General features: G+C 42.0%; 1 protein-coding gene across 2 annotated transcripts in view; it reads right to left on the bottom strand.

The window, feature by feature from the left end:
* LOC119653936 (dopamine N-acetyltransferase) overlaps positions 1 to 26,782 on the bottom strand; it is a 153,058-nt gene that overhangs the window by 13,478 nt on the left and 112,798 nt on the right. The window contains exons 1-2 of one of the 2 annotated variants that reach the window (XM_038059099.1): positions 3,131 to 3,924; positions 2,857 to 2,997 (exon numbers count right to left, since the gene is read on the bottom strand). In XM_038059099.1, the coding sequence (XP_037915027.1) occupies positions 2,857 to 2,997; positions 3,131 to 3,217 (228 nt within the window). In that variant the 5' untranslated portion in view covers positions 3,218 to 3,924. Of the gene's footprint in view, positions 1 to 2,856; positions 2,998 to 3,130; positions 3,925 to 26,782 lie in introns of those variants that run through there. The other variant, XM_038059103.1, reaches the window with a different exon arrangement.

Raw genomic sequence — 26,782 nt, 5'->3', positions numbered from 1 at the left:
TTTCCTGTCAATTACTAGAAATTATACTAATGTATTATTATTAACTTTATTTGAACAGGTATCGGTATGGAGGGTATTTCGGCGCCTGATTTTTTTCAGATTTTTCGGTTGGGTAGTTTCTGAGATTGGGTTCGTTAAAAAAATGATCACTTTGAATCCCCCGCACTCCCTAGCTTTTCAACAAATGTCAAAACTAAGACCAGCTTCGGAAAGTTCTAACCAACACCTTTAATTTGATACCCCACATGAGTATATTTGATGAAAAAAAAATGTACATCCCCCTTTTGTATGTATGGCGACTCCCCCTTAAATTTAACGTAAAAGGATGTAATTAACTATATGCGTGAGCGTTCACAGTTCCCACCTTTCTACCAAATTTGGTGCCAATCGCTACAACCGTCTCCGAGAAAAATGCGTGTGACGGACAGACAGACACACAGACGGACAGACAGACAGTAAGCAAAAATTTGTACTGCTCTGAAGGAGCAATTTAAGTTGAAAGAACTTACCGAGGAGTCTGTTATGAGTTTACGAAAAGCCAATGGCGGTACTCAAACGGCCACAATACGCGTACCAGCGGAGACAGCTCAGAAGTTGTTGACGGGCGGAAAAGTTCGGATTGGATGGTTTGTCTGCCGTTTAAGAGAACAGACCTCACTAAAGAGGTGCTTTAAATGTCTCATGTTTGGGCACTTCGCCAAGGTATGCACCAGCAGCATTGCTCGATCCGATCGATGCAGAAGGTGTGAGGAGAAGGGCCATATCGCCAGAGAGTGCAATAGGGACCCCAAATACCTATTGTGCAAGGTTAAAGAGGGACAAGATAACCGGCAGATTGCCGGAAGTAGTAAATGTCCCGAATTTAGGAAGGCGCTCACTGCAATAAGAAAATAAGGTTTATTCAAATAAACCAGTTGTTGAGAGCCAAGGCGGCCTTTCAAATCGGCAGTATGGGTTCCGAAAAGCCAGATCAACCATTGATGCCATCAAATTGGTTACTGGCTTGGCCGAAGATGCAATTCACGGGACCAGCAAATATTGCGTGGTAGTAACCCTGGACGTGAAAAATGCATTCAATTCGGCTAATTGGAATCTAATACGCAAATCCCTAGCGAAGGTTGGCATTCCCGCCTATCTTGCTGCTATCGTCGATAGTTACTTAACTGAAAGGAGGCTCTGGTATGACACCGATGACGGACCCCAGGAGTACGTTGTTTCCGCGGGTGTCCCGCAGGGCTCCGTATTGGGCCCACTACTGTGGAACATCATGTACAACGATGTACTTAATCTTCCCCTTCCGGAGGAAGCCACAGTGGTGGATTACGCTGACGACATAGCGCTGGTTGTTGTCGCAAAGTATCTCGAAGATGCTGAGTTATACTCAAGCGAGGCAATCAGTGCCATCAAATGCTGGTTAAAGAGCTCTGGTCTGACGCTTGTGGAGAAAAAAACAGAGGCGGTCCTCATCACGAAGCGCCGGAAGAGAAATTACGCCTGTGTTAGAATTGGGAATCATATCATTACTTCCAAACCCACCATCAAATACTTGGGGGTGGTGATAGTACGTTTGTGATAAATCATCCACTGCTAGTATGGCCCTGCCGAGGATGATGTCAAACGGCATACCTATAGGTTGCTTATAGCCAGGGTGGTGACCTCAATCATGCTCTATGCGACCCCAGTTTGGAGCGAGGCGTTGCGGATTTCAGTTAATACTAGTAAACTGAATGCAGTCTACAGGAGGACAGCTCTGAGGGTATGCTCTGCCTTCAGGACTGTCTCAGATAATGCAGCATTCGTCATCTCTGGAATGATGCCGATTGACATCTTGGCAGATGAGATGGCGAATATATACCATGCGAAGTCAATCTCTCCCTTATTGCAAACGAAGAACGCTGAAAGCGAGAGATCCGTAAATAGATGGCAAGAGCGGTGGGAACGCTCGGGAAAGGGTCGGTGGATTCACAGGCTCATTCCTGCCATCAAGGATTGGTTGGATAGACGACACGGTGAAATTAATTATAATCTCACTCAGTTTCTCACGAGACATGGAGAATATATCTAATACCTTCACAGGTTTAAATTGGAGACCTCAGCCGACTGTCCAAATTGTGATGGAGTCCCAGAGGGCACAGAGCATGTATTCTTCCACTGTCCCAGATTTGTGGAAGAAAGGAGGAATCTAGAGGAGACTCTACGAGAGGTGCTGGTACCAGAAAATCTGGTACCGAAAATGCTAGCATATCAGGAGAATTGGGATGCGGTCAACTCCCTGATCGCATCTATCCAAATTAAATTGCGAAAGGCAGAGGACAGGAGAAAAATGCGGTCACGTGTGCCACGTATAGAAGAAATAGGATTAAGCTAGAGTGAACTGACTCCGCCCCGTGATGTAATACCTTATGGTGGTTCCGCGGGGCAGGGAATGAGTCGGGGGTGGTTTTAGTGGGTAAAAATCCCACACGCTGGTGTGTCCAGACTAGTGTCTTTTGAAGATTTCCACCTCCTCAGAAAAAAAAAAGACAGACAGACAGTAAACCGATTTTAATAAGGTTTTGTGTTTACACCAAACCTTAAAAAGTGCCTCTTTCTCATCCAACCGTTGAATAGAAACTGAATACGGCCATCATATACTAGACGATTCTGAAAGTCTGAAACCTGCAATCCTTATCTTTTATTGATTTATTGTAATCAAATTGAATTGAACGACCGGAAGCATCCAAAATAGATAGTCTAACGATAACATCACACAGCGTGAAATGTAAACACCGCGAAATTGTGGAAATAACAGCTTTGTGAACATGGACCCATGGAGCTAAACCTAAGAAATATGTTCAGACTAAACACTACCATTACCTTAAAGAAAAATCTTTTAAGGAAGTCCAGAACCTCCTTGGTGTCCTCCTCTGTGATCAACTCGATTCTGTAATCATCTTTGATAGTCAGTGACTTCGACATTTTCTGCGTAAGTCTGGCCACAGGCTGTCGATCCGAAAGCTATTTTGGGAAAGAAAAAAATAATTATGCACTGGATTCCATTCCATTCCAACTGTTAGAACTTAAAATTCTTTCGCCAAACGAAAACAAACAAATTAATGAGAAGCAAATTAGATGTGAAAATGGAACTTACTGTGTAGCGTGGTTCGAGGATCGCATCATTCCGAACGAAGGATCGCGTTGATTTGATCTCGATAGTGGCATGCGTTTCGTACTCCATTTTGTGGAAATTTTTTAACTTAGCTTTGAACAGAACAAAATGCAACGATTATCAGGCGCAATGCAACAAAACAATGGATCTGAACAATCTCAAGATAGTAACAAACACCAACTGCCACTAATAAAACTATAAATCACTTTGGAACACCTTTTTTAGAACCAAAGTCGTTCTATGCAAATGTCTGAGCAATGCTATTTAAAAGTCGTTAACGTGCACGAGCCCAATGGTGGCTGTAATGGACCAGAACAAAAAACTAAAGACGAACTGCACCGCACAGGTCTCCAGGGTGATTCCAAGTCCTTCCCGCTACCTGGGTTTATACAATCTTATACAGTCCGTGCCATTAATTATACATTATGATTTAATTGCAGGCTTCGCCGCGGCGGGTAATTTATTCGCCTTTCACTCGAGGAATGACCACTCGGCTCTGGGACCAGCTGGGCACGAATTGTGTTTTAATTTTAATTTTAATTCCGATTCGATTGTCTCACGATCACCAAACACAACCAATAAGTCTACCTATTTGCATTCGATCAGATTGTTACCGGGAGGCGCTGCTTCGCGATCAGCGTTTGCTCTTGGAATGCACCACAGTGGAGCATATCAACAGGTCGATCAAAGACAACAGATTAGTTACAAAATTAGCAAGCTCCTGCCTTATATAAGCTCCATATATCTCGGTCTGATCCCCAGCTCCATGGCCTTTCAGAAGTCCACGCCAGTCGAGTCTGAGAACACACTACAATACTGACCCCACCTGCCACCTGAGAGTCCAACTGCTTTTTTTGCTGAAAATTTTCGCATTCTATCTGCTTCCCTAACCCGTTCTTCATTTCGCCGATATTTTTTCGCCAGTTCTGTTATCGTTCTTAGCGGCAGCCAGTCAAGATGGAAATGTTCTTATAAACATAAACAGAGGAGTCAGTGGATCTGGTTCTGGTCGAGCGGAAAGTTTACTCGAAGCGTTTTCCAATTCGATATCTACAAGATATCCGCAGTTCAGATGAATGGAATTCATTTGATTTAATTATCTGAGCTGCTGCCAGTCGACTATCAACGAATTGAGCATTTTTTGGAAGAATTAGATATTCTAGTTTTGTGAGAAATCTCTTCTCGTTCCGCTGATCGTTCACGTTGAAGACCAGTTTTATGATAATTTTTGCTGGAGTAACCACATATACTGATGCGTATGTGCTACGGGTTGACCCAAATGTTCACGTATCATTTCCAAAAAAAAGATATAATTTTCTTCAAACCATTCATCAGATAATATCTTGATCTTTTTTGGCGATTTTAAGATTAAAGTTATTCCAGAATTTGCAAGCCTACGTAGTCAGTACATATGTAGCTGCCCGAAGTCAGCCTTAGTGTACTTGGGTTGAACGGAATCGTCTTTTTTGCCTTTTAAAAGATTGAAATTCAAGATCAATTGACTCAAACCGTTAAGAGGTAAAACCCAACTTTTAATAGATTGGTATTATTCAAAGATATCAACCATGAATACGGAGTAATTTGATGGGAAGCTGACTCTCTTTCGAGGGCCAAATTATAGCCATAAATTATCAGAAGAATTCTTATTCAAATTCAACTGATTCCATTTTCCAAAGTGAATCGGTTTTTAAGGTTTTGTGTAAACACACAAAACCTTATTAAAATCGATTCAATGTCTGTCTGTCTGTCTGTCGGTATGTCTCTGTCTCTCTGTCTGACACACGCACTTTTCTCCAAAACGGCTAAACCGAACCGAACGAAATTTAGTAGACAGACGTGAACTGAAATTCCACGCATACAGCGAGTGGCATAAATTTAAGTGGAGTTTAACGGGGGACTCCCCATACATGCCAAATTCAAAATTTTCAAAATTTTTTTTCACCGGATATAATCGTGTAGGGTATCAAATGAAAGGCCTCGATTTGCACTTTCCGAAACTGACATTAGTTTTGGCGTGAGTTGCAAAGTGTGTAAGTAAGGAGTCAAAATGTACGCACTTGAAATGAGACAGGACTAATTTACGCAAACTATCCAACACAAAAATCCGAAAAAAAATCAGGTTGGTGTGCTTAGATTAAATCTAGGCCTGAAAATATGTCCAATTCCGATATCTGCTCAAATAAATTTACTAATAGTATATTACTAACTTTTAGAAATTTACTGAAAAACCCTCCATTTAATTCATCCTAGTACCAGCACAGAGAACAATATTTCCTATATATACGTGCTAAATTTTGTGAAAATCTGGCCATTAACGCCAAAGTTATAGCAATTTAAACTTAACAATTTCGCGCGAATTAACTGCTTCCAAAGCCATGCAAATAAGATGCTGACATCATAATCAATAAAAGGGGAAGGAAAGAGAGCTGGAAACTAGCAAAAGAGGTATGCTCAGAAGCTAGGCTAAGATGGGCAATGGGAACCTTTCAACCAATGAAATCTCCCGGAGCAGATGGCATTTTCCCAGCACTTATTCAGAGAGGCCTAGGAATTATCTTAGAGTCTCTTCTGAGGGTGGTAAGGGGGAGCATAGCACTGGGTTACATACCAAGGGCATGGAGACGGGCAAAAGTGGTCTTTATTCCGAAGGCGGGTAAAAAGGATCCTTTTCACCCTAAATCTTTCAGACCAATCTGCCTAACATCGTTCGTACTCAAAACGGTGGAGAAGGTCATAGACAACTATATTAGAACTAACGTTCTAAAGCGTAATCCCTTACATCACTGTCAACACGCCTACCGGGCAGGAAGGTCAACTGAAACTGCTCTGTATCAGCTGACAGAGGTACTACGGGACGCCATAGAAACAAAAGAAATTGCACTGTGCGCGTTTTTGGATATCGAAGGAGCATTCGACAACACATCGCACACAGAGATACAGGATGCCCTGAGCCGCAAAGGAGTGGGAAACACCCTGGCACTCTGGATGGGCAAAATGCTAGAGAGCAGACAAATAGAGGTACAAACAGGTACAAATTCTATTATCATGAACACCACTCAAGGCTGTCCACAGGGCGGAGTACTATCGCCGCTGATGTGGAGTATGGTAGTGGATGAACTCCTGGACGTGTTAACTAATACTGGAATACAAGTCCAGGGCTACGCGGACGACATTGTTCTAATCTGTAGGGGCAAATATGAAGATACCCTATGTGATAGAATCCAAACTGGATTAAGGGTTACTAGTGCCTGGTGCAGGAAGGTGGGACTGCGGATCAACCCAACCAAACCCACCATAGTACCATTCACTAGGAGGCGTAAGCTAGATCACCTGAAAGCCAATCCATTACATGATATGGAAGTGAAACGAGAAACAGAGGTCAAATACTTGGGAATCACGCTAGACCAAAAATTACTCTGGAAGACACATGTCGAAAACACTTGTCGGAAAGCCACGAGGGCTCTGATGACTTGCAGATCCATAGCAGGAAAAAAATGGGGTTGCATCCCGAAGATACTACTTTGGATATATACTGCAATAGTAAGACCAATGATTGCCTATGGAGCGGTAATCTGGGCAGAAAAAACCCAACTCAGCACACAAGCCAGGGAATTACATAAGCTCCAAAGGCTGGCTTGCGTGTGTATCAGTGGGGCAATGAGGACATGCCCAACGGCATCCCTGGAGGTCCTTCTCGGATTAACCCCTCTCCATCTGCACATACAGATGCAGACAAGGAGATCAATATTCAGGATGGCCGGTAGCATGAGTGAGGCGGGGACCTGCCTAAATCGAAGGAAGATTGATATCCTTTCTAGGCGGTATCCCGAATTACTGATACCGAGGGACAACATGACAACGAGGTTTCACTTCGATAAGAAGTTTGAAAGACGTTGGAGTAACAAGGCAAACTGGGAGAACGTGGCTGCGACATACGGCTTAAACCAGCAACTGATTACTTGGTACACTGACGGATCCCTCACAGCAGAGGGAGCGGGTGCCGGTGTCATTGGTCCAAGGAAAATGTACTTTGAGCCAATGGGCAGGTACACTAGCATATTCCAGGCGGAAATTTACGCGATAGACAAATGTGCCTCCTTTAATCTGCAAAGGAACTACAGGGGGCAGAACATAGCTATTCTCACTGATAGGCAAGCAGCGATCAGGGCACTTAGGTCCAACCAGGTGAACTCTAAACTGGTATGGGAATGTCTTGAGAGACTGAATACACTCGGCTCGTCCAACAAGGTCTGGATACTTTGGGTTCCAGGCCATGCTGGGCTGGAAGGCAATGAGGCAGCGGATGAATTAGCCAAGAAGGGAGCAGGGATGCCTTTATACGGGCCAGCACCCTTCTGTGGAATCGGAAACGGTTTCATGGCTATGAATCTAAGAAACGAAGAAAAACGGTTGAGGGAACTATATTGGGCGGGCCTACCAGGGATGGAGCACTCCAGGGTGCTTATTGGGGGATACGAACCCATGCGCACAAAGGATTGCTTAAACCTCACCAAAAAGAACCTCCGAGTCATAGTGGGAATTCTCACTGGTCATTGTCGGCTGAACTACCACCTAGGAAAGCTAGGGATATCTACGGACACTGCCTGCAGGTTCTGTGAGGAGGAGGACGAAACCTCTATGCACGTCCTGGGACAGTGTCCAGCACATCTGGGAGAACACTTAATACCAGATGCAAAGCTGAAACTTCTGGAAGTGGGGAACATACTAAAGTTCCTAACGGTTACTGGCCTGCTTGAGATACTATGATCAACAGGTACACTATAACCAGTAAAAGGGGCACAATAGTTCTTCAAGGACGCGGTGCGACTTTCCCTTAACAGAATAATAATAAGCATAATCAACGGGAATAATTGACAAAAAAAAATTTGATTCAAGAAGGAGGGTGTAAAATTTTTTTTTATCAAATATAGTCAATCAAATTAAATTAAAGGGTATCAAATTAAAGGTCTCGGTTAGTGCTTTGCAAATCCGGTTTTATTTTTGACATTTGTTGGAAAGTTGGGGAGTTCGAGGGTTGAAAGTGATCATTTCTTTGCCAAGTGTCCGGATAGCCGAGTGGTTAAAGTACAAGGCTGTCATACAGAAGATCGCGGTTCAAATCTCACTGGTGGCAATGGAATTTGTATCGTGATTTGACGTCGGATACCAGTCGACTCAGCTGTGAATGAGTACCTGAGTCAAATCAAGGTAATAATCTCGGGCGAGCGCAATGCTGACCACATTGCCTCCTACAGTGTACTGTAGTGTACCATTACGGTCTTGAATGAAGTGCTCTAACACACTTGAAGGCCCTGATCCAATTGGATTGTTGCGCCAACGATTATTATATTATTATATATTCTCAGAAACTACCAAACCGAAAAATCTGAAAAAAAAATCAGGAGGCTGCCACTATATGGTGCCTGGGTTGCGAAATACCTTCCATACCGATATCTGTTCAAATAAAGTTAATAATTGTATATTACTCTAATTTTTAGTAATTCTCTGCAAAACCCCCCTTAAGTTCATCCTAGCACCACACTACATCCTAGCAGTGATGTAGGCTATAATATAGAGCATGATCTTACCAACTTTGGTGGAAATCGCACTATCACCAACAAAGTTATAATACGTCAAAATTGTTGGATGCAGATTACATTCTTGGCATTTGCTAATAATATTAAACTCGGAGTATGAAGCGTATGAGGTTGACTATTATCAATACAGGGACTTCCATCAAATGATTTATTTACATTGCTTTCTAAAAAATAGAGAGCAATGGAATTTTTAGCTGTTTGACACGGAGCTGTCCTGCACTCCTCGCTCCTCACATCTTTTTCTTCAGCCTTTGTCCCGTTCAAAATCGGGATCGGCTCATCGTGATCAGTTTCGTCATTTTATTTTATCAAATGCCTGATCAGGATGTAATCGCGAGGCCTTTAAATCCCCATCCAGCGTATCGGGCCACCGTTGTTTCGGCCAGCTCTTTGGTTGCTTACCATTGACTTCGATGTCCAGACCAATATTGGTAAGTGAATTCTCATTAGCGTGAATTACGTGACCACACCATCGAAAACGCCTCTCTCGCAGTTTTTCCACGATCGATACAACCCCATATCGATTGCGGGTATTCTCATTTCAGATATGATCAAAACGTGTCACGCCACCAATACAATGCAACATCTTCGCCCCCATTACCGCAAGACGCCGTTCATTGTCTTTTATAGTCGGCCAATATTCAGAACTATAGAGAGCGGTAAACGAACGACATTGCAGTAAACTTTAGATTTGGGACGTGCGCTGACACGTCGATCACAAAGAACACCCGTTGTGGAATGCCACCTCATCCTGGTTGCGTTAATGCGTGAAACAATTTCATTACGCAGTTCTCCATTGGCTTATAGCATTGACTAGAGTTATTTAAATCGCTCAGCTCTGGCAATGGCAGTAACCTGTCCAGAACTAAGCGATTTAAATATCTCGGGTCAATGCTATCAGCCAATGGAGAACTACGTTACGCTTCTCACATAGGGAAACACAAAACCTTTTATACCTGAAGCGTCAAGCTTCCGGTTTCCCGACTTTTTTTTTCTTTAAGGAGGTATGCGTCAAGTTATTTAGCATCTTTATTTATGGATATACATACTTTGGCAGTATGATACCTAATTAACTAAAATGAAATACAAATTTTACAATAGTATATAAAGTTAGTGAATTTCACTCAAGGACTGAGTTTTGCAACAGCAAATTTCTCAACCACACAGCGGTACCACCATTTTAAGATCGTCCTAGGTGGAACCTGCATCACCAATACTCATTATGTGGTTGCTAATATCCCTTAAATTTTTGTTTTTTTTTTGGGGGGGGGGGGGGGGTAGGGTAGGTGAATGCATTTACGCACACAATGTTGGACTCCCGATTAGGTACGTCGTCGGACTACCAACTAAACACCTCCCCATCGTCAGAGAACTAGCCTGGAACCTTCTGTCACATTACTTCGGGCTAGTCCCCGAACTCTCCCGCCTTGCGGAGCCTTCAAATCAGGGAATTCCTTTCACCAACGGGAGGGGAGAGGAGGAAGGGAACTGTGAGTTCAAAATATCCCTTAGATTGGACGCGTCAAGCACGGTTCCGGTTAGCCAAAATGCAGGCGGGGACACAATGAAACAGTCAGTGCACCGAGCGAACGAAGGGGTCTAATGCTACAGGATTCGGACAGAAAACGCTGAGGGTCACCCCTAACAAAACCAGTTATCGATCCCTTTCCACATGTTGCGTGACAGACTCCATAAGATAAAGTTCGGTTTTGTGTGGTGGAACTAACATTTTTATTCAAACGGATTTTACATAGTATAGCCATAAGTTCTGTCAGTCCAAGCATATAGTGAGAAATGTTAGGCGGCCGAAACTCGTAACACTGCGCACGGAGGGTACCTAGCCATACCCCACTTCCGTCAGACTTTCAAGTGCCGAAGGTCAGTAGCGCGTGAACGACGACACAATAAAGTTTGGTAACTACGAAAAAAGAATCGCGATTATTGCGTTACACCAATGTGGGAATACAACGAAAAAGATTCATAGTCTCTTAATAAAGATGCCGGCAAATGAACGATTCGTTTTTAGGACATTAGCTCGATACCGTGAAAAAGCTGATGTAGTTGTCAAGCCCGCGCCCCGTACGTCGTCCGAATGTCGTGCTTGCTATACGTGAGCGTATTCGTCACCATATATTAACTCCAAAACTGAAGGAAATACGGCGAATTCGGTGTGCTACTCTTCTGCAACGATTTCCCGGTAAAAAATATCGCAAAATTCTATTTTCTGATGAAAATGACCGACAAAATAATCGAGTATATGCTTGTTATGAAGCCAAAGAAAATGCTCCGCGAGTCCAACGTCGTCACCATCCAACTTCTGTCATGGTATGCTGGGACGTCTCATATCAGGAAGTAACTGATATTCATATCGGCGAGGTCGGCGTCAAAATCAATGCGAGTGTGTACGAAAAGATGTTAGAGGATGGTAGTCGAGCCATTGAGTGAATCTCTATTCGCTGGAAAGCTGTGGTGCTTCCAGCAAGACTCGGCCCCCGCTCACAACTCCAAGATAATTCAGCAGTGGTTAGTGGCGCATGTTGCTGACTTCATAACCGCGGATGAATAGGGCTCACGCAGCCCAGATTTAAATCCTCTGGACCATAGCCTTTGGGCTAAGTTAGAGGAGACTGCCTGCGATCGAACTTGCACCGATTTGGAGAGTTTGAAGGCCGGCATCGGGCGTACAGCTTGAGAAATGCCGCTTCATACCGTGCGTAAAATGATCGATGCATGGCCTCACAGGTTTTGGGTCTGTATAGCTGGTGGCGGCCGCCATTTTGACTATTTTTTTTTTTCGTTTGGAAGCTCTATGGTTCCTTCTTCTAATGGTGTGCTCTTCGATTAATTTGGTTTATTACTTCGTGAGAAATAAAGATTTGTTTGACTGACAGAACTTATGGCTACCCTATGTACATATAAAGGTAACATATTACCTAAGATTTTGCGCGACTTTGACTTTTCCATCTCTTCACGTTCATCGCTGGAAGTGAAAGAAATCAAAATGGCTTGTATGGGATTCCTTGAAACTAAGACCTTGAGAGCACACTGAAACGATCCATGGAATCGCATCTGCCCCATGTGTTTTTCATTGTGCAGTAAACTGTTGTTTTTTTTCTTTTTCATTTTATTTCTAAATGGTGCGAAATCAACAGTGGAATACCAGCAAGGGATTCTTTGTTGAAGGTGGTATGAAGGCAGCAGTGTGAGGCGTGCCACTGTTTTAAAGAATGTGAATCATGTCGTAGTGGGGAGAATGTGAGATTCGCGCCTAATTACTCAGTTAGAATGGTTTTCACAGGAGAGCAAGCGGAGAAACTGAAAAACTTCCTAATTATGTGCTCTAGAATGTACTGTGGATGTAAAAGATTGCCGACAAGTTGCATATCAAATGGCAGTGATGAACAAAATATCATGTCCTCCATCATGGGGGAAGACGAAAGTCGAAGATTGACAATTTTGATAATTTTTTGAAAAGGTACCCCAAACTCTCCCAAAGAGCCCCTGAGGTTTGCAGTTTGTCTTGCGCTACTTCTTTCACCAAAGAAAATGTAGATCTGTTCTTCAATAATTTGGAAGTGTTGTACAAATAGTATCCAGAATTTGGTGATGGGGGTTCAATTTAGATGAAACGGCCACATCAACTGTACAAACACCCCAAAGGATAGTAGCTGAAAAGTTCTTTAAACAAGTTTGCAAAGCCACAAGTGGAGAAAAAGGCACTAACGTCACCACAGTATCCACAATTTCTGCATCTGACAGCACTATTCCTCCAATCATAATTTTTCCACGTGTCCATTTTAAGGAGCATATAGCTCAAGGAGCTACTGCAGCCACAATTGGCTTAGCCAACCCCACCGGCTGAATGAAATCAGAACTATTGGTTGAATTTATCAAGCATTTCATTCGCGAGACCTGCAATTCTGAAGTGAACCCTTCTCTATTAATTTTATACAACGTAGAAAGCCGTTTGTCCCTGGAAGCTCTCATGCTATGCAAGGAAAATTTCTTCTCAATTTTGACTTTACCTCCCCTTTCATCCAATAAACTGCAACCACTGAATTTTGCTGTTTTTGGGCCTTTAAGGCTTTTTAAAATGCAGGCTCTTGGAAGATCTTAAAACCTGGGAGAACAGCATCAATTTATAACACAGCATCATCGTAAATACAGCTCATCAGAAAAGCATAATCAACTACCCAAAGCACATGGTTATACTGTGCCAAGTGCGTCGCCTAATGGTTCCCTTCCACAAGTAGAGGAAAAAGCAACTCCAAAACATCCAGAAATCAGTGCCCTTTATCCAGGAGCTGATGAAAGATAATGAGAGAGACTAAAGATGCTGTTGAGAAATCCGTCTGTTACTCAAGATACTCAAAGGCAAAAAGATTTAATTCCATTCGGGATCGATTTCATCAATTTGAATATCGGCTAAATGTAAAATGATTTGGATTTTTTTTTTAGCAGTTGTTTCAAGGTACTCCATATGCTGTTTCATTGTACCCTGGACGATGATGCATAAAATAATGGTTGACGCTTTTCTTGCATAGACTAGATCCTAAGGGACAGGAAAAAGAAATGAAAAGTTGAAAAAAGAGTCTCAGGTGGGCTGCTATGGGTAAAAACAACTTTTATATTTCATTCTACCCCAGCCTCCCTTATTTCAGCTTTCCACCGATTTTTTCTGTTATTCGTCGGCCACTCTGAGACAATGAATTCCATTAAGCAGGAAAAGGGTTATCGCCCTTACTGAAAGTGTGCTATTGGCGTATCCTAATCAGCCGACCCAATGATTCATTCCAGATTGTGTTGAGCCAGAATACACCTATCGGACGCTATATTTTCTGTCCCCCAAAACTTCAAGGCTCGCCTAGGCAGTTTCACATCCTGTGTATAGTCTTCTTGAGCCGCAGCAAGCAGTATTCCAAAATGATCGAAAAGACCGGAAATCGGCTGTTCTTTCTCCATTAAATTTTCTTTGTTGATCTTTGATGATAGGATAATTTGAGCTATTATCTTTTTGACGGGACAGAGAACGTAAACAACCTTTCAATCGTCTCACACAAAACGAGTACTTACTAGAGAAAACTTCATATCGGAGCAACAATGCAGAAACTAAAGGAGTTGTAGGAAACAGTTCCCCAAAACCAAGATTATTAATTTTTTTTTTAAAGCGACCGATCTGTATCCGCCTGTTCTTTTGACTAGCCATTTTATCCGCAAGAGAAGAAACTTCCCCAGATGTTATACGGTTGAGAACCGTGGTTATATGCTCCCTCGACCTCTAAAGCTGCTAATCATCCTAGATTAGCAGTCGGCCGTTAACGTCCTTCACAGATCAAAAGATTTGCGACTACCTGACCAGCGCAATAACAAATTATTTTTTTTTCACGGCGCAGACGCTATTACATTTTCAGACATTTGTCACGAGACGATAGCTCAAATGCATTATGGCTCGCCCCACTCGCAGCGGAAATAAAAGCATTCAACTACACTCGCTTCCAAGTTTCGGCAATCAGCCAGATTTTATGGTGCCCTTTTCGAACATGGCCGACCTGTTGCGTCAGAAGAAAAATCATTTCTGATGGCCGTCCAATGTTAATCAATGTTCTCAAGCCTGTCAGGGTATCCGATCATTATTACAGTTTTCGGAGTCGGGTCGGGTGCCGAAAGCAGACTGTGTTGAACTTGTTGTTGCAACAAGATGAGAAAGCAATAGGCAAGCGACTGCCAAATAATCAACTCACCCGAGACCTCTTCCAGACTCTGCGCTCGAGCATTGTCCTGCCAATGACCAGGCCCATCTGTAACTCTGCGTTATTTAAATATTCCTTTTTCTGGATCGGAATTTTGCAATTAATATTCTGCCTGACACCGGTACCCAGATCGTTGCGGATGCAATAAACATTAGTCCGGCACCAGATTTACACCAATTTCGGCAGGTTTGCTAGGATACAATAGCGTAATGCTACGAGATAGTTTCCACCTTACCCCCTTAACCACAGAAGGTTCACCCCCAAGCGAATAGCCTGGGAAGCCTCGAATAACGAAAATGGAAAGGAATAAACTGACGACATTTTTTACATACGAGGGACCATCTAAAATACGTTGAGTTCCTATCATCCATTCCCAAATTATCTACCCGGTGAAAAACATCCTAAGGAATCGTGACATCGAAGTGATATCTACCAGCAGACCATAACAACTGAAGACAAGATTAGGAAACGTCAAGGACGCCAAGGAAGATAGCGAGAAAAGTGGAATCTACCAGATAACCTGCACCGATCTGATTGTGTTTAGGAAACGTCAACAGTTGGCTTTTTGGATTATTTAGGTAATAAAATTAACTAGCAATTAAGGTCTGCATTTAGGGTATTTAAGAACAAGTTGGACCATAAGCAGTTCAGACAAAAACTCACTGAGGAACAGGACAACTGGTCCTCGAAATACCGGTATATGAGGAACAAAAAACTTACTATTCGACATTAACAAATAAAATTTGTGTTTTTTTTTTTTATTATAAAATAAACCAGAAAAACGACACACACAACCGAAGACTCGATATGGTCGTTAAGAATTACATTTTAGAATCCAGTGATAAACCTTGGGCGAAAGTAGAATATCGATGGCGTTTCCAAAGCATAAGGTAACTCGAAAACTGCAGGTTGCTATTTGCAATTTGCTATTTCTTTTAGTCGCAATTTACGGCTTGCAGGGAATACCTTCACTAAATTTCAAACCTCTTTCCCAGCTTACAGAAGAGTCACTACCTCAGCGGAGCAACGACTACTCTGAAACGCCTAAATGTCATACGGCCATTTCTCCATTTTTGTCTACATAGAATGTCAATATCACAATAAAGTTGGTAATCTGACATATGAAACTCATATAATTATGATCTACAAGCTACCTATAACTAGAATCATGTAGGAAAACTTTACATTTTCCAGTATCGACGGTGAAACATATCTCTACATGGTCTCTATTTCAATCTGCCTCAAGGGTATCTTCCTCCTTCCTAAGCCCATCCATTATTGAATTAGAGTTCGAATATCATATTTTGTGACAGATTAAAAAGGAATATTAAATTATCCATTCTTAAACTATCATTGAATTTGCGAATATCATCATTTATGTGCTTATATTTCCTCTTTCCAGAGATATTGTCAGCAGGATGTCAGCAGCTTGGTGTGTGGAATTAGGTCTTGTACCCAGAAAACAAGTCAGGAAACCGGACTAGGGCGTACTCCTAAGATGAACTTAAGGGAGGTTTCCAGGCAATTTCAAAAAGTTGATAAGTTTGTTGAGCAGATATCGGAATGGAACATCTTTTGAGGATTAGATTTCACATAAGTGTTTTACACAAAACCTTAAAAACATCCTCAAAAGAAATGAATGATTATTCAAGGTGGTTTACCAGTAAATTTCCGAAATGTGAGAGAAATATGACGGCTTTACGGTTTCTTACCAGGGCAGAGGCAAATCGTCAGACGCTGCCTCACCTCTGCCCTAGGAGCCGCGTGACCGAAGCGGCTCGCAGATGTTGAGTGCTCCTTTATATAATTCACAGAACACGACATGACTACGCATAATATTGAGCGCAAATCCGCCTTATTGACCAGAGCTTGGCCAAAACTGAAAATACTTTTTTTTTGAGAATTGTGGGGTCCTAAGTCCGCATCAACTTAATGCTAGACTGGACCAAATGGGGAGCAACTTACTCCCTCTTTTTTTTTTTTTAGTAATAGATAAGCCCTGTACAACTAGAAGTCATGAACTAACCAAACTTGAAATTGGAATTGTGCCTTTTTCAGACATAAATCCGCCAAACCCATGATTCTGAAGACGTTATTGCTTAAGCGCTGAAATTGACTAACTGTGGATAAGAGATGTACGGGTTGTCATATGAAACCGAAATCAAATCTGTCCCATACGAATTGGCAACACACAATACTAGCTTAAGGGAGTCATCCCGTGAAGGGCGTCATTCACTTTTTCGTTTTTTTTTTGAAGAACTAAATAAAGATACAAATATAAATATTCTACACTATATCTGGATATAATTGATGTGGACAAAATCGATTTCTCAGCCGCGACTCACGGCGTGACTCACTTAAGACAATAAATACCATAAAATCTAATCCAATCGACATGAAAACCCTAATAGGGCTTTCAACGGGACACTGCTCCTTAAACTACCGTATGGAAAAGATTTAGGTAGTGGTTTCGGCTATGTGCAGCCAATGTGATGGAGAGGATGAGATGGTCCTGCACTTTTTATCCAGCTGCCCGGCATCCTCAGAGCTCAGACGAAGACACCTTGGCAAAGTTTTCTTCAATGAAGAATCTGCACACTCTCTGCCTCTGGAGAATGTTCTCAGATTTGCCAAAGCCTGCGAACACCGTACGCGGGAAGCCATTGAATAGGCAATTTATGGGGATAGTACAATGGACCTAACAATGGCCTGAGTGCTCAGAGCTGCGGCTCCCCCCAGTAAACTAAACTAAACTAATCCAATTAATTATTAGTGATCAGAATGCTTATTCTGAAAGAATCGTAGCCTTTATAAAACTCCGCCATGTTATTTACATAGTATGCTAGTCCCAAAATCAGATAGAGAAGGGGGTTTGTGAAAGAAAACAAAAAAAAATGCTGAGATCAAGGATATAAATAAAGTATAGTTGGCGTTACCCAATATTCTGAATCCTATCTTACCTCTATTGGGGACAGATCATGCAACCGGCCGATCAAGAAACTACATTCAATACAGTTAAAAACAAGTCGGGAAACTGGAGCTGGGCGCTTCAGGTATGAAAGGTTTTGTTTACTTCTTCTGTGAGTATATTTGAGTGTAGAACTATCACATTTGTACGTAGCCTGTTATGTATATGCCTTTAGCATGTCTGACTACCCACTTTAGTATGATATTGATATTTAGTTGCAGTAAATTTACACGGTAGTCAACTTTGAGCTACTGTAACTTTGTTATTAATAGTATGATCTTGATCAAGCTTGGGGATAATAAGCTTTATATTATATTTTATACTATACTACTATACTACTGCTTTTATAATACTGGAATAAACTTAAGGGGGGTTTTACTCAATTTCCCCAAAAATACTATTATTAACTATATTTGAACAGATATCCATATGGACAGTAATTTGAGGCCTGGGCACCATATAGAGGCGGCTTCATGATTTTTTTTCAGATTTTTCGGTTGGGTAGTTTCTGAGAATGGGTCCGTTAAAGAAATCATCTCTTTCAACCCCTCCCACTCCCCGCGTTCTTAACAAATCAAAACTAAGACCGACTTCGAAAAGTACTAATTAAGACCTTTCATTTGATACCCCACATGACTATATTTGTTGAAAAAAAATTGTTACACCCCCCTTTTACATGTATGGGGACCCCCCTAAATTTCAACGGTCCACAGATCCCACCTTCTCACTAAATTTCATGTCAATTGGTATAGCCGTTTCTAAGAAAAGTGCCTGTGACAGAAAGACAGACAAACAGACAGACATTGAACCGATTTTAATAAGGTTTTGTTTAGCAAACAAAACCTTAAAAAAATAAACGGTATTTAAACGTTTAGAATATATCGCGGCTCGTGAACATCCAAATAGTAAATTTTTCCCTCACTTAACACAATATATACCATAAAACACAACATATACCATAAAATCTAATCCAGTCGATTGTTAGTAATCAGAATGCTTATTCCGAAACACTCGTAGCCTCTATAGAACTCCGCCATGTTATGTACATAGCATGCTAGTCCGAACCCCAGATAAAGAAGGAGGGTTTGACGCAACATAATTTGCACTGTCCTCAGTAAAACTAGAATAAAATGCTGACACCAAGGAAAGAGTTAAGGGGGTCATCCCGTGTGTCGAATAACGAAACGAATAACGAAATTCTTTGAAATTTTCAGGACTTATTCAGAACATGTTTCTACGGTCCGCAAACTAGGATAATTGCAATTTGTTCAGTAGTTTTTTTTTTTTATTCATTGAAGAAACCGTGAAAAACAGCAAAATTCACAAAAAAAAATTTAACATGGCACCAAAAATTTAGCTTTTAATATTTTTCAATAATCCTAGTTTATAGGCTGTAGTTAAGTCTGAATGTTAAAATCCCGTTTACATTTTTCCTTTAAGATGATCATAGCGCCATCTAGCGTGGCGGCAGAAATACACCTTTTTTTGGAGATGGGTGTTTAAATTGCTCTGTATTTCAATAATGAACCATGCTATCGGGCTGCAAAAATTACTACTCATGCTCAAGATATTAATAAATATATGGTGAAAAATTCGTATTTGTAACTTTATCCAGTTCATCACAAAAAATTTCTAAAAAAATGGCATTCACACGGGATGGCCCCCTTAAATGAAATATTGTTAGCGTCATGGTCATGCGACAGACCGGTCAAGAAAACGCATTCGATGTAGTTAAAAACAAAAGTGATAGTGTTAAATTCAAAATCCGACCCCACTCCTGCAAGGAACAAAGACTGAAGAAGAAGAATATTGTTGCCTATAAGACCCAAATTATATTATAATACGTATTTTTTCTACAAATTCAACTCCCCGAACTAGGAGCAAGCAGGAGTAAAATGGAATGAACTTCGTTTCGAGATGGGAAGTTATAGAGATTGCGTTTACTAAATTCTAACCTGAGAGTGTTTCATAATAAAATTCACATCGGAGGCGAACGAAAACAATCGTTTCGTTACCTTTCAACTTACATACGAGGGTAGTTCAATAAGTCCTTAGAATGACCAACGGATGGCGCGCGAATCGCCCTAAATCATCTGTTTTTAGTCAGCGCCACTCCCGACTAGATATATAGTGCAGTCACAGTCCACATCTTCCGAGTGGGTAAATGAATTTAAGCGTGGTCGTAAATCAACAAGTGAGGCCCGTAGAAGTGACTACTCGCGATATCATCAATAAAATCCACGATATGGTGTTGAAGGATAGAAGATTAAAAGTGCGCGAGTTAGCTGTGGCCACAGGGATATCAATAGGTACAGTTTTTCAATTATACATGAAAAATTAGGCATGAGAAAGCTATCAGCAAGATGGATGCCGCGTTTGCTCTCAGCTGAGAATAAACGAAATAGAGTAGTCACCTCTGAGGCTCTTTTGGCGCGCATAAGTCGGAATTCTGAGGAATTTTTTCGTCGGTTTGTGACTCTGGATACACCACTACACTCCTGAGACGAAGGAACAGTCAAAACAGTGAATCGGCACGGGTGAACCAGCTCCAAAGACGGCGAAGACCGTAAAGTCAGCTGGTAAGGTTATGGCTACAGTTTTTTGGGATGCCCGTGGAATTGTCCTTATTGACTATTTGAAAAAGGGTAAAACAATTACTGGTGAGTATTATGTATCATTATTAGGGCAGCTGAAAGAAGACATTAAAAAAAAAAACGACCACATTTGGCGGAAACAAAAAAAATTCTTTTTCATCACGACAACGCCCGAGTTTACACGTGCTTCGTTTCAATGACTAAAATTGAAGAATTAAACTTTGAATTGGTCGAACACCCACCGTATTCACCAGATTTAGCCCCCAGTGACTTTTTCTTGTTTTCAAACTTTAAAAAAAATGGCTCGGTGAACAGAGATTTACGGACAACGAAGACGTCATTGCCTCTGTAAGTGCTTATTTTGAGGAACTTCCGAAAATACAGTTTTCTGAAGGATTAAAAAAACTAGAAAAACGATTGACCAAGTGAATAGAGCTCCAAGGAGATCATGTTGAAAAATAAAAAAAAAATTTACTCAAAAAAATTGTTTTTACACTTTATTCTAAAGACTTATTGAACTACCCTCGTAATTGTCAAACTTGAGAATATGCTAGCGTACAAGGACAACGTAGCCATATACATGTTGCGTATACGTACGAACCTTAATATTCCCAAAACTGTCGTTAATGAAGGTGATTACCCTCTCCTCTTGAAACCCATAGCCCTATAGGAAGCCCTTAACCAAGTCTTGTGAGTTACTTTGGTCAACCTTTGTTCAAACCCCTTACAAAGTCATAGAGTTGGATACCAAAAATTCTCGTGGTCAAGGTCCCTTTGCATAGGATGAAACAATGATATTACGGTTTCGAGGAAAGTTCACTGGCAGCTATATTTCCCTGGGGACTTACCATTTCAAATTATATGGCATTGTACACTTTGGTAAGTCTCCCAGTTGCTTTTTTGAAGTAAACATGCTTAACTCATTTGGCTAGAAATTTCTTGGCTAGTTCGTGGTTTATGCGTTTCAATTCAAATTCATTCACGAAGAATCTGAAAGAAGTACTAATTTTTGGTTGAATTTCAAAGAGTATCTATTCTGATTCTCAAAAGTATTTACTGGAAAAAGATAATATTCAGTTGGAACAAGATTCTATTCACGTTTGATGTTGAACGAATGCAAACTAGAATAGCTTCAATCATTACACAGCATTCCTGCTGAAACTAAATTTAAATTTTGTGTCTGAAAACCGAAATTTGCTACTAGCGACCAGGGGGGGTTATCTAATCCCATAATACGGAATTGTTATTACTTCGCTTCACTTTCAATCTTGGCTCTCGAACGGCAACATCACTGGCACGCGTTCAAATCTACGTAAATGTTTATGTGAAATTCCCGAAAGAAAAATATTTAAATAATTTCACGATGAAGCTCTGGATGGTGCCGTCAATTTCGATTTTGGCTCGTAAATACTATCACCGAGTGATACTTGTTAGAAATTCAAGTGTCAAGTCTAATTACGCGGGAAGAGAACTAAAGATACTTTCCCGGAATACATAGTCGTAAACAGATACCGTACACGTGCACAGCATAAAATCAAGCAGGTTTCGCGAATAGGAGCGTCACAATGGAACTTAGAACCTATTCATCTGCTTGGATTGTAAATATGAGCCACCGTACAAACAATCACGACAGGAACTAGTTCCCACAATAGGTGCGCAATGGACTGTCTGTCGATCTATCTATCAATCTATCTTGCGAACAGCTTTCCGATTAGGTCAGCTGACATTGGCTAGAGTGATCTGAATGTGCTCCAATCGAGAATCTGACGCTCATTAGCCACTTCCATTCGCAAAAATTATAAATAGCAGGGGCATTGCGATCACAATCGCTGCCATGATCGTGATCCGATCCACCTAAGTGTGTATCTTTCCAATCAATCAGACAATCTGGTATTAAGATACATGCTTGTCAGCCCGGTAGGAAAAGTTGCGTTTAATTATGGTACATGCGTGCAATTGCGGTTTCATTGTAGAAAATGCTATGCACATGCACCTTATACGGAATAATTCATGCTTTTTTGGTAAGTAATATGTCAAGTGCCCAATCACTTTTTCGTTTCCGATATCGCTGGCAATTGACATCATCGGAATTTTCGAATACGCATATCTTCAAGGCTAATGTCGATGCAATTCACTTTCCGTGCAAAACAGGCTATGACAATAAAGGGGAACCCATTACACGCTGAACGAATTGAAGTTCATATATTTCCTATAAAGCCATTTTAGTCAACCATAATTAATCCTTTGTATCATATTTCCTACAACTGAAAAAAAAAATTATATAGAAAACTCCGCCATGATGTTAACATAGCATGCTGGTCCCAAGCCCAGGTAAAGGAGGAGGGTTTGAGGCAACGTACTCTGTACTATCCTCAGTAAAACAAAAATAAAATGCTGAGATCAGGGAAAGAGATAAATAGAGTATAGTTGGAGTTATTCTACTATGCTAAATCCTACCTGATCTCTCTTGGTGACAGGCCTCGCGACAGGTCGACCAAGAAAATGCATAGAATGTCGTTACAAACATGATGATCGGATTGAGTCACAAGCCTCGGAGAAATGCTAGGGCGTCCACCTCAGTCGACGCGGCAGAACGGGCCCCGGTCGTGTCAAGAAATGGACGGCGTCAGGACGTAAGCAAGTTAGTCCGAACACAACGAACAAAACAAATACGTGTCTGCACGCTAAATGTCGGTACCCTAACTGGAAAGACCAAGGAACTGGCAAGAGCCCTTCGGAAAAGGCGCATTGATATATGCGCTCTGCAAGAAACCCGATGGTCTGGTGGCAAAAGCTGCGACATTGAACGCGATCGCGGTAAAAATGGCTACAAACTTCTCTATTTTGGTAACCCACACACTCAATATGGTGTTGGAATTGCCATCTCAGAGGATTTCCGTGATGCCATTAAAGAAGTCGAACGATTTGATGATCGGTCGATGAAGCACACCATTATATCAGCTGATTGAACTATTCACTTCTTCACCGCGTATGCACCACAGACAGGTCGACCTGATGCCGAGAAAAGACGATGAAAAGACTTATCACGTGCCTGCTGACGACTATATCATCATTGCCGGCGATCTTAATGGTCATGTGAGTGAAAAGGCAGACGGTAACAGGCGCTATGGGGGAAAGGGGTTCGAAGCGCGCAATGAGGGTGGCGAGCGTATAATCGATTTGCGGACACCCATGACCTTGTACTTATGAATACATGGTTCATCAAACGATTGTCTCATCTTCCTACATTTTATAGTGGAAACAGTAAAACGCAAATCGACTATATTCTCATAAGACGCCAACATTTTACCACCGCCACTGATTGCAAAGTCGTTCCCTATGAGACCATCGCACCTCAACATCGGCCGTTGATTGCCGTCCTGCGAATTAAGCCACTGATAAAATGCACTGGTTCGCGGCGCATCAAATGGTGGCGATTTAGTGAGAAGAAAAAAGAAACAATCTCACTCATAGGATTGCAAACCATTACGAATGTGGAACAATCGTGGAACCAAATGAAAAACACGATCCACAAAGTGGCCTCTGCAACCTTCCGGGTCACCAAGCCGGGGGAAGCGGTACATCAATGGAGACACTTGCCTTTGGAATGATGATGTTGAAATGAAAGTCCGTGAAAAGAAACACCTCTACCACAAATTTCTCAACGATAAAACGCCTGCTAATTGGCAAATTTATAAGAATGCCAACCGTGTAGCAAAGAAAGCGGTCGCTGTCACCCGAGCGAACCATTTCAAAAATCTTTACGATAAACTGGACACTCGGGATGGCGAGAGAGATCTGTACCGACTTCAACACTTCTGTTGCATTAATGACAAGAACGGTACTTTGCTTACCAACCGTCGAGCCGCAACGGATAGATGGCGAGAATACTTCGAGCAGATTTCAACTGAAGAATTTGCTCATCCTCCACTTTCACAATCATTGCCGACATTTGGACCAGTTCCACCTGTCAGCGCAACTGGGGAGTTCCGTCCCCACGTACTCGAGGAGGGTGATCAGACCCGAGTCTGCAAGGAACTCATCTGAAGTGGCTCTGCCACGAAGCCTCACCGGAGGTTATCTGGTACCATGGGAACCGAGATGGCCCTCTGAGAACATATGCTTCAGGAGAATTCCTGGAGGATGTGTTCTCGGCCCGGTTATTTGCGGTTGGCCCCCTAGTGGGAGTTTCATGGTGGTTGTGGTTATGCCTACATCGCGGGCAGAGCTCCTCGGAGCTCAAGCGTGGAGTTGCGCTGTACAACTCGGGTGCTGTACCCCTTAGTTGCGGCAGAGGTGTTAGATAGGCCTCGCATCCACTGGTATGAATGCTGAGCCATGGACTCAGTATAATCCAGGACCGCTGTGCTTGCATGGCGGGGCTCTGATTGTGGTCACAAAATCAATCCGTGTCCGAAGGGGACCGTGGGATTATGCCTTCACGGCAGGTACTCACGTTAAACTCCCCAGGACTTTCATGTCAGCGCAACTGAAGTCGAGGAAGCAATAAAACAAATGAAATCGGGAAAAGCAACAGGACCTCACGACATCGCATCTGAGCTCTGGAAAACGAAGAGCTGGGACCCAACACTGTGGCTCAGTGAATTCTTTAACCGGGTTATTCAGGAAGGAAGAACACCATCTGACTGGCAAGAAAGTACCACTGTTCCAATATGGAAAAAGAAAGGTAGTCCAGCAGAATGTTCAAATTACTTTCCCATACCATGAAGATTTTTGAACGCATTCTTGACAACCGGATTCGCGAAATCGTTGAAATAACCGTGAATCAAGCCGGATTTGTCAAAAACTGCGGAACTACTGACGCAATACACGCTGCGCGGTTACTCATGGAGAAACACCGTGAGAAGCATCGCCCTCTTTACATTGCCTTTCTGGATCTAGAGAAAGCGTTTGACCGTGTGCCACACGAACTCATCTGGTATGCTTTACGACAACACTTAGTGCCAGAAGAATTCGTGCGCTGAGTTCAATTGCTCTACCACGATCCGAAAAGTAAAGTTCGAAGTATGGCGGGTGTATCAAAACCGCTTCGTGTTGCTGTTGGTGTTCATCAAGGCAGCGCCCTCTCACCAGTCCTCTTTGTTCTTGTTATGGACACCGTCACACGGGATATCCAACTTCTAGTACCCTACACACTGCTTTATGCAGATGATGTTTTCCTAGCATCTGATAGCAAAAATGATCTCGAGCAACTTGTCCAAAAACGGAATGATCGCCTCATGCAACACGGTCTCAGATTGAATTTAAATAAAACTGAATTTTTGACGACCGATCCCCATGAAACAGGCACAATCACTGTCAGCGGCAGTGATCTGCCCAGAACTGAGCGATTTAAATACCTCGGATCAACGCTATCAGCAAATGGAAAACTGCGTTATGAAATTGCTTCTCTCATTAACACAACCTGGATGAAGTGGCGTTCCACAACTGGTGTTCTTTGTGATCGACGTATCAACGAACGTCTCAAATCTAAAATTTAGCACAATGTTGTCCGTCCAGTGGCTCTCTATGGTTCTGAGTGTTGGTCAACTATAAAAGACAATGAACGGCGTCTTGCGGTAATGGAGACGAAAATGTTGCGTTGGACTAGTGGCGTGACACGTTTAGGTCACATTCGAAGTGAGGATATCCCCGATCGTTATGGGGTTGCACCGATCGTAGAAAAGTTGCAAGAGAGGCATCTTCGATGGTATGGTCACGCAATTCGTGCTAACGAGAATTCACTTGCCAAGATGGTCTGAACATCGAAGCCGATGGTAAACGACCAAAAGGCAGACCTAAACAGCGGTGGCTTGATGCGCTGGATGGGGATTTAAAAGCCTCGAGATTGCACTCAGATCAGGCATTCGATAGAGCCAAATGGCGATACCGATCACGACGAGCCGACCCCGCTTGTGAACGGGACAAAGGCTGAAGAAAAAGAAGAGAAAAAGAAGAAGAATTGGTGGACCTCGGCGCAAAACCGGGATGTCTGGAGTTCCTTATTAAGGCAGGCCTAGACCGGATACCGGTTGTTGCGCCGTTGATGATGATGATGATGAATTTTGTGGAAAATGAAACCATGGCCGGTCAATGTTGAGAAACAAATTAAAGCCAAAGTTCTGGTGACCATACATCTGTCGGTAAATGCGTTGTACGTGTCATATTGGATGATTTAGTATTGGATGCTCTACGAAAAGAGGCAGAATCTTGTGATTGTCTAGAAGGATTCCAACTTAGCCTGATATTGGATGGCGATACCGGTTTTGGTGCTTATTTCAAAGATCCATGCAGAATATTCAGGTAGAATAATGAACACATATTCCGTTGTACCATTGCCAAAACTATTAGCTATGAATTGAAGTAATAAAAACTTGTTGTTTCTTTTTCGTTGGTGTTGGTATTTATTCTTGCAAAAACCGATATTTCGGGAACCACTTGTTCCCTTCATCAGTGCAAACAAACAAGTGGTTCCCGAAATATCGGTATTTGCAAGAATAAATACCAACACCAACGAAAAAGAAACAAGAAGTTTTTATTACTTCAATTAATTAATCGTTGGAAACACCGCATAATTTCACTCTGATATTAGCTATGGTTGTAGAAAAATACGACGCCACCTTGTCATACACAAATTGGTCGAGGACACAGACAAGACGTACCGCATCAATAACGAAGCCTCTACGACATCTGCTTTAGGAAACAGCATTGATTAGTGAACAACA

This window comes from Hermetia illucens, chromosome 1 (assembly GCF_905115235.1).
Source record: "Hermetia illucens chromosome 1, iHerIll2.2.curated.20191125, whole genome shotgun sequence".
Taxonomy (NCBI): domain Eukaryota; kingdom Metazoa; phylum Arthropoda; class Insecta; order Diptera; family Stratiomyidae; genus Hermetia; species Hermetia illucens.
This window is presented reverse-complemented; position numbering and strand designations above follow the sequence as displayed.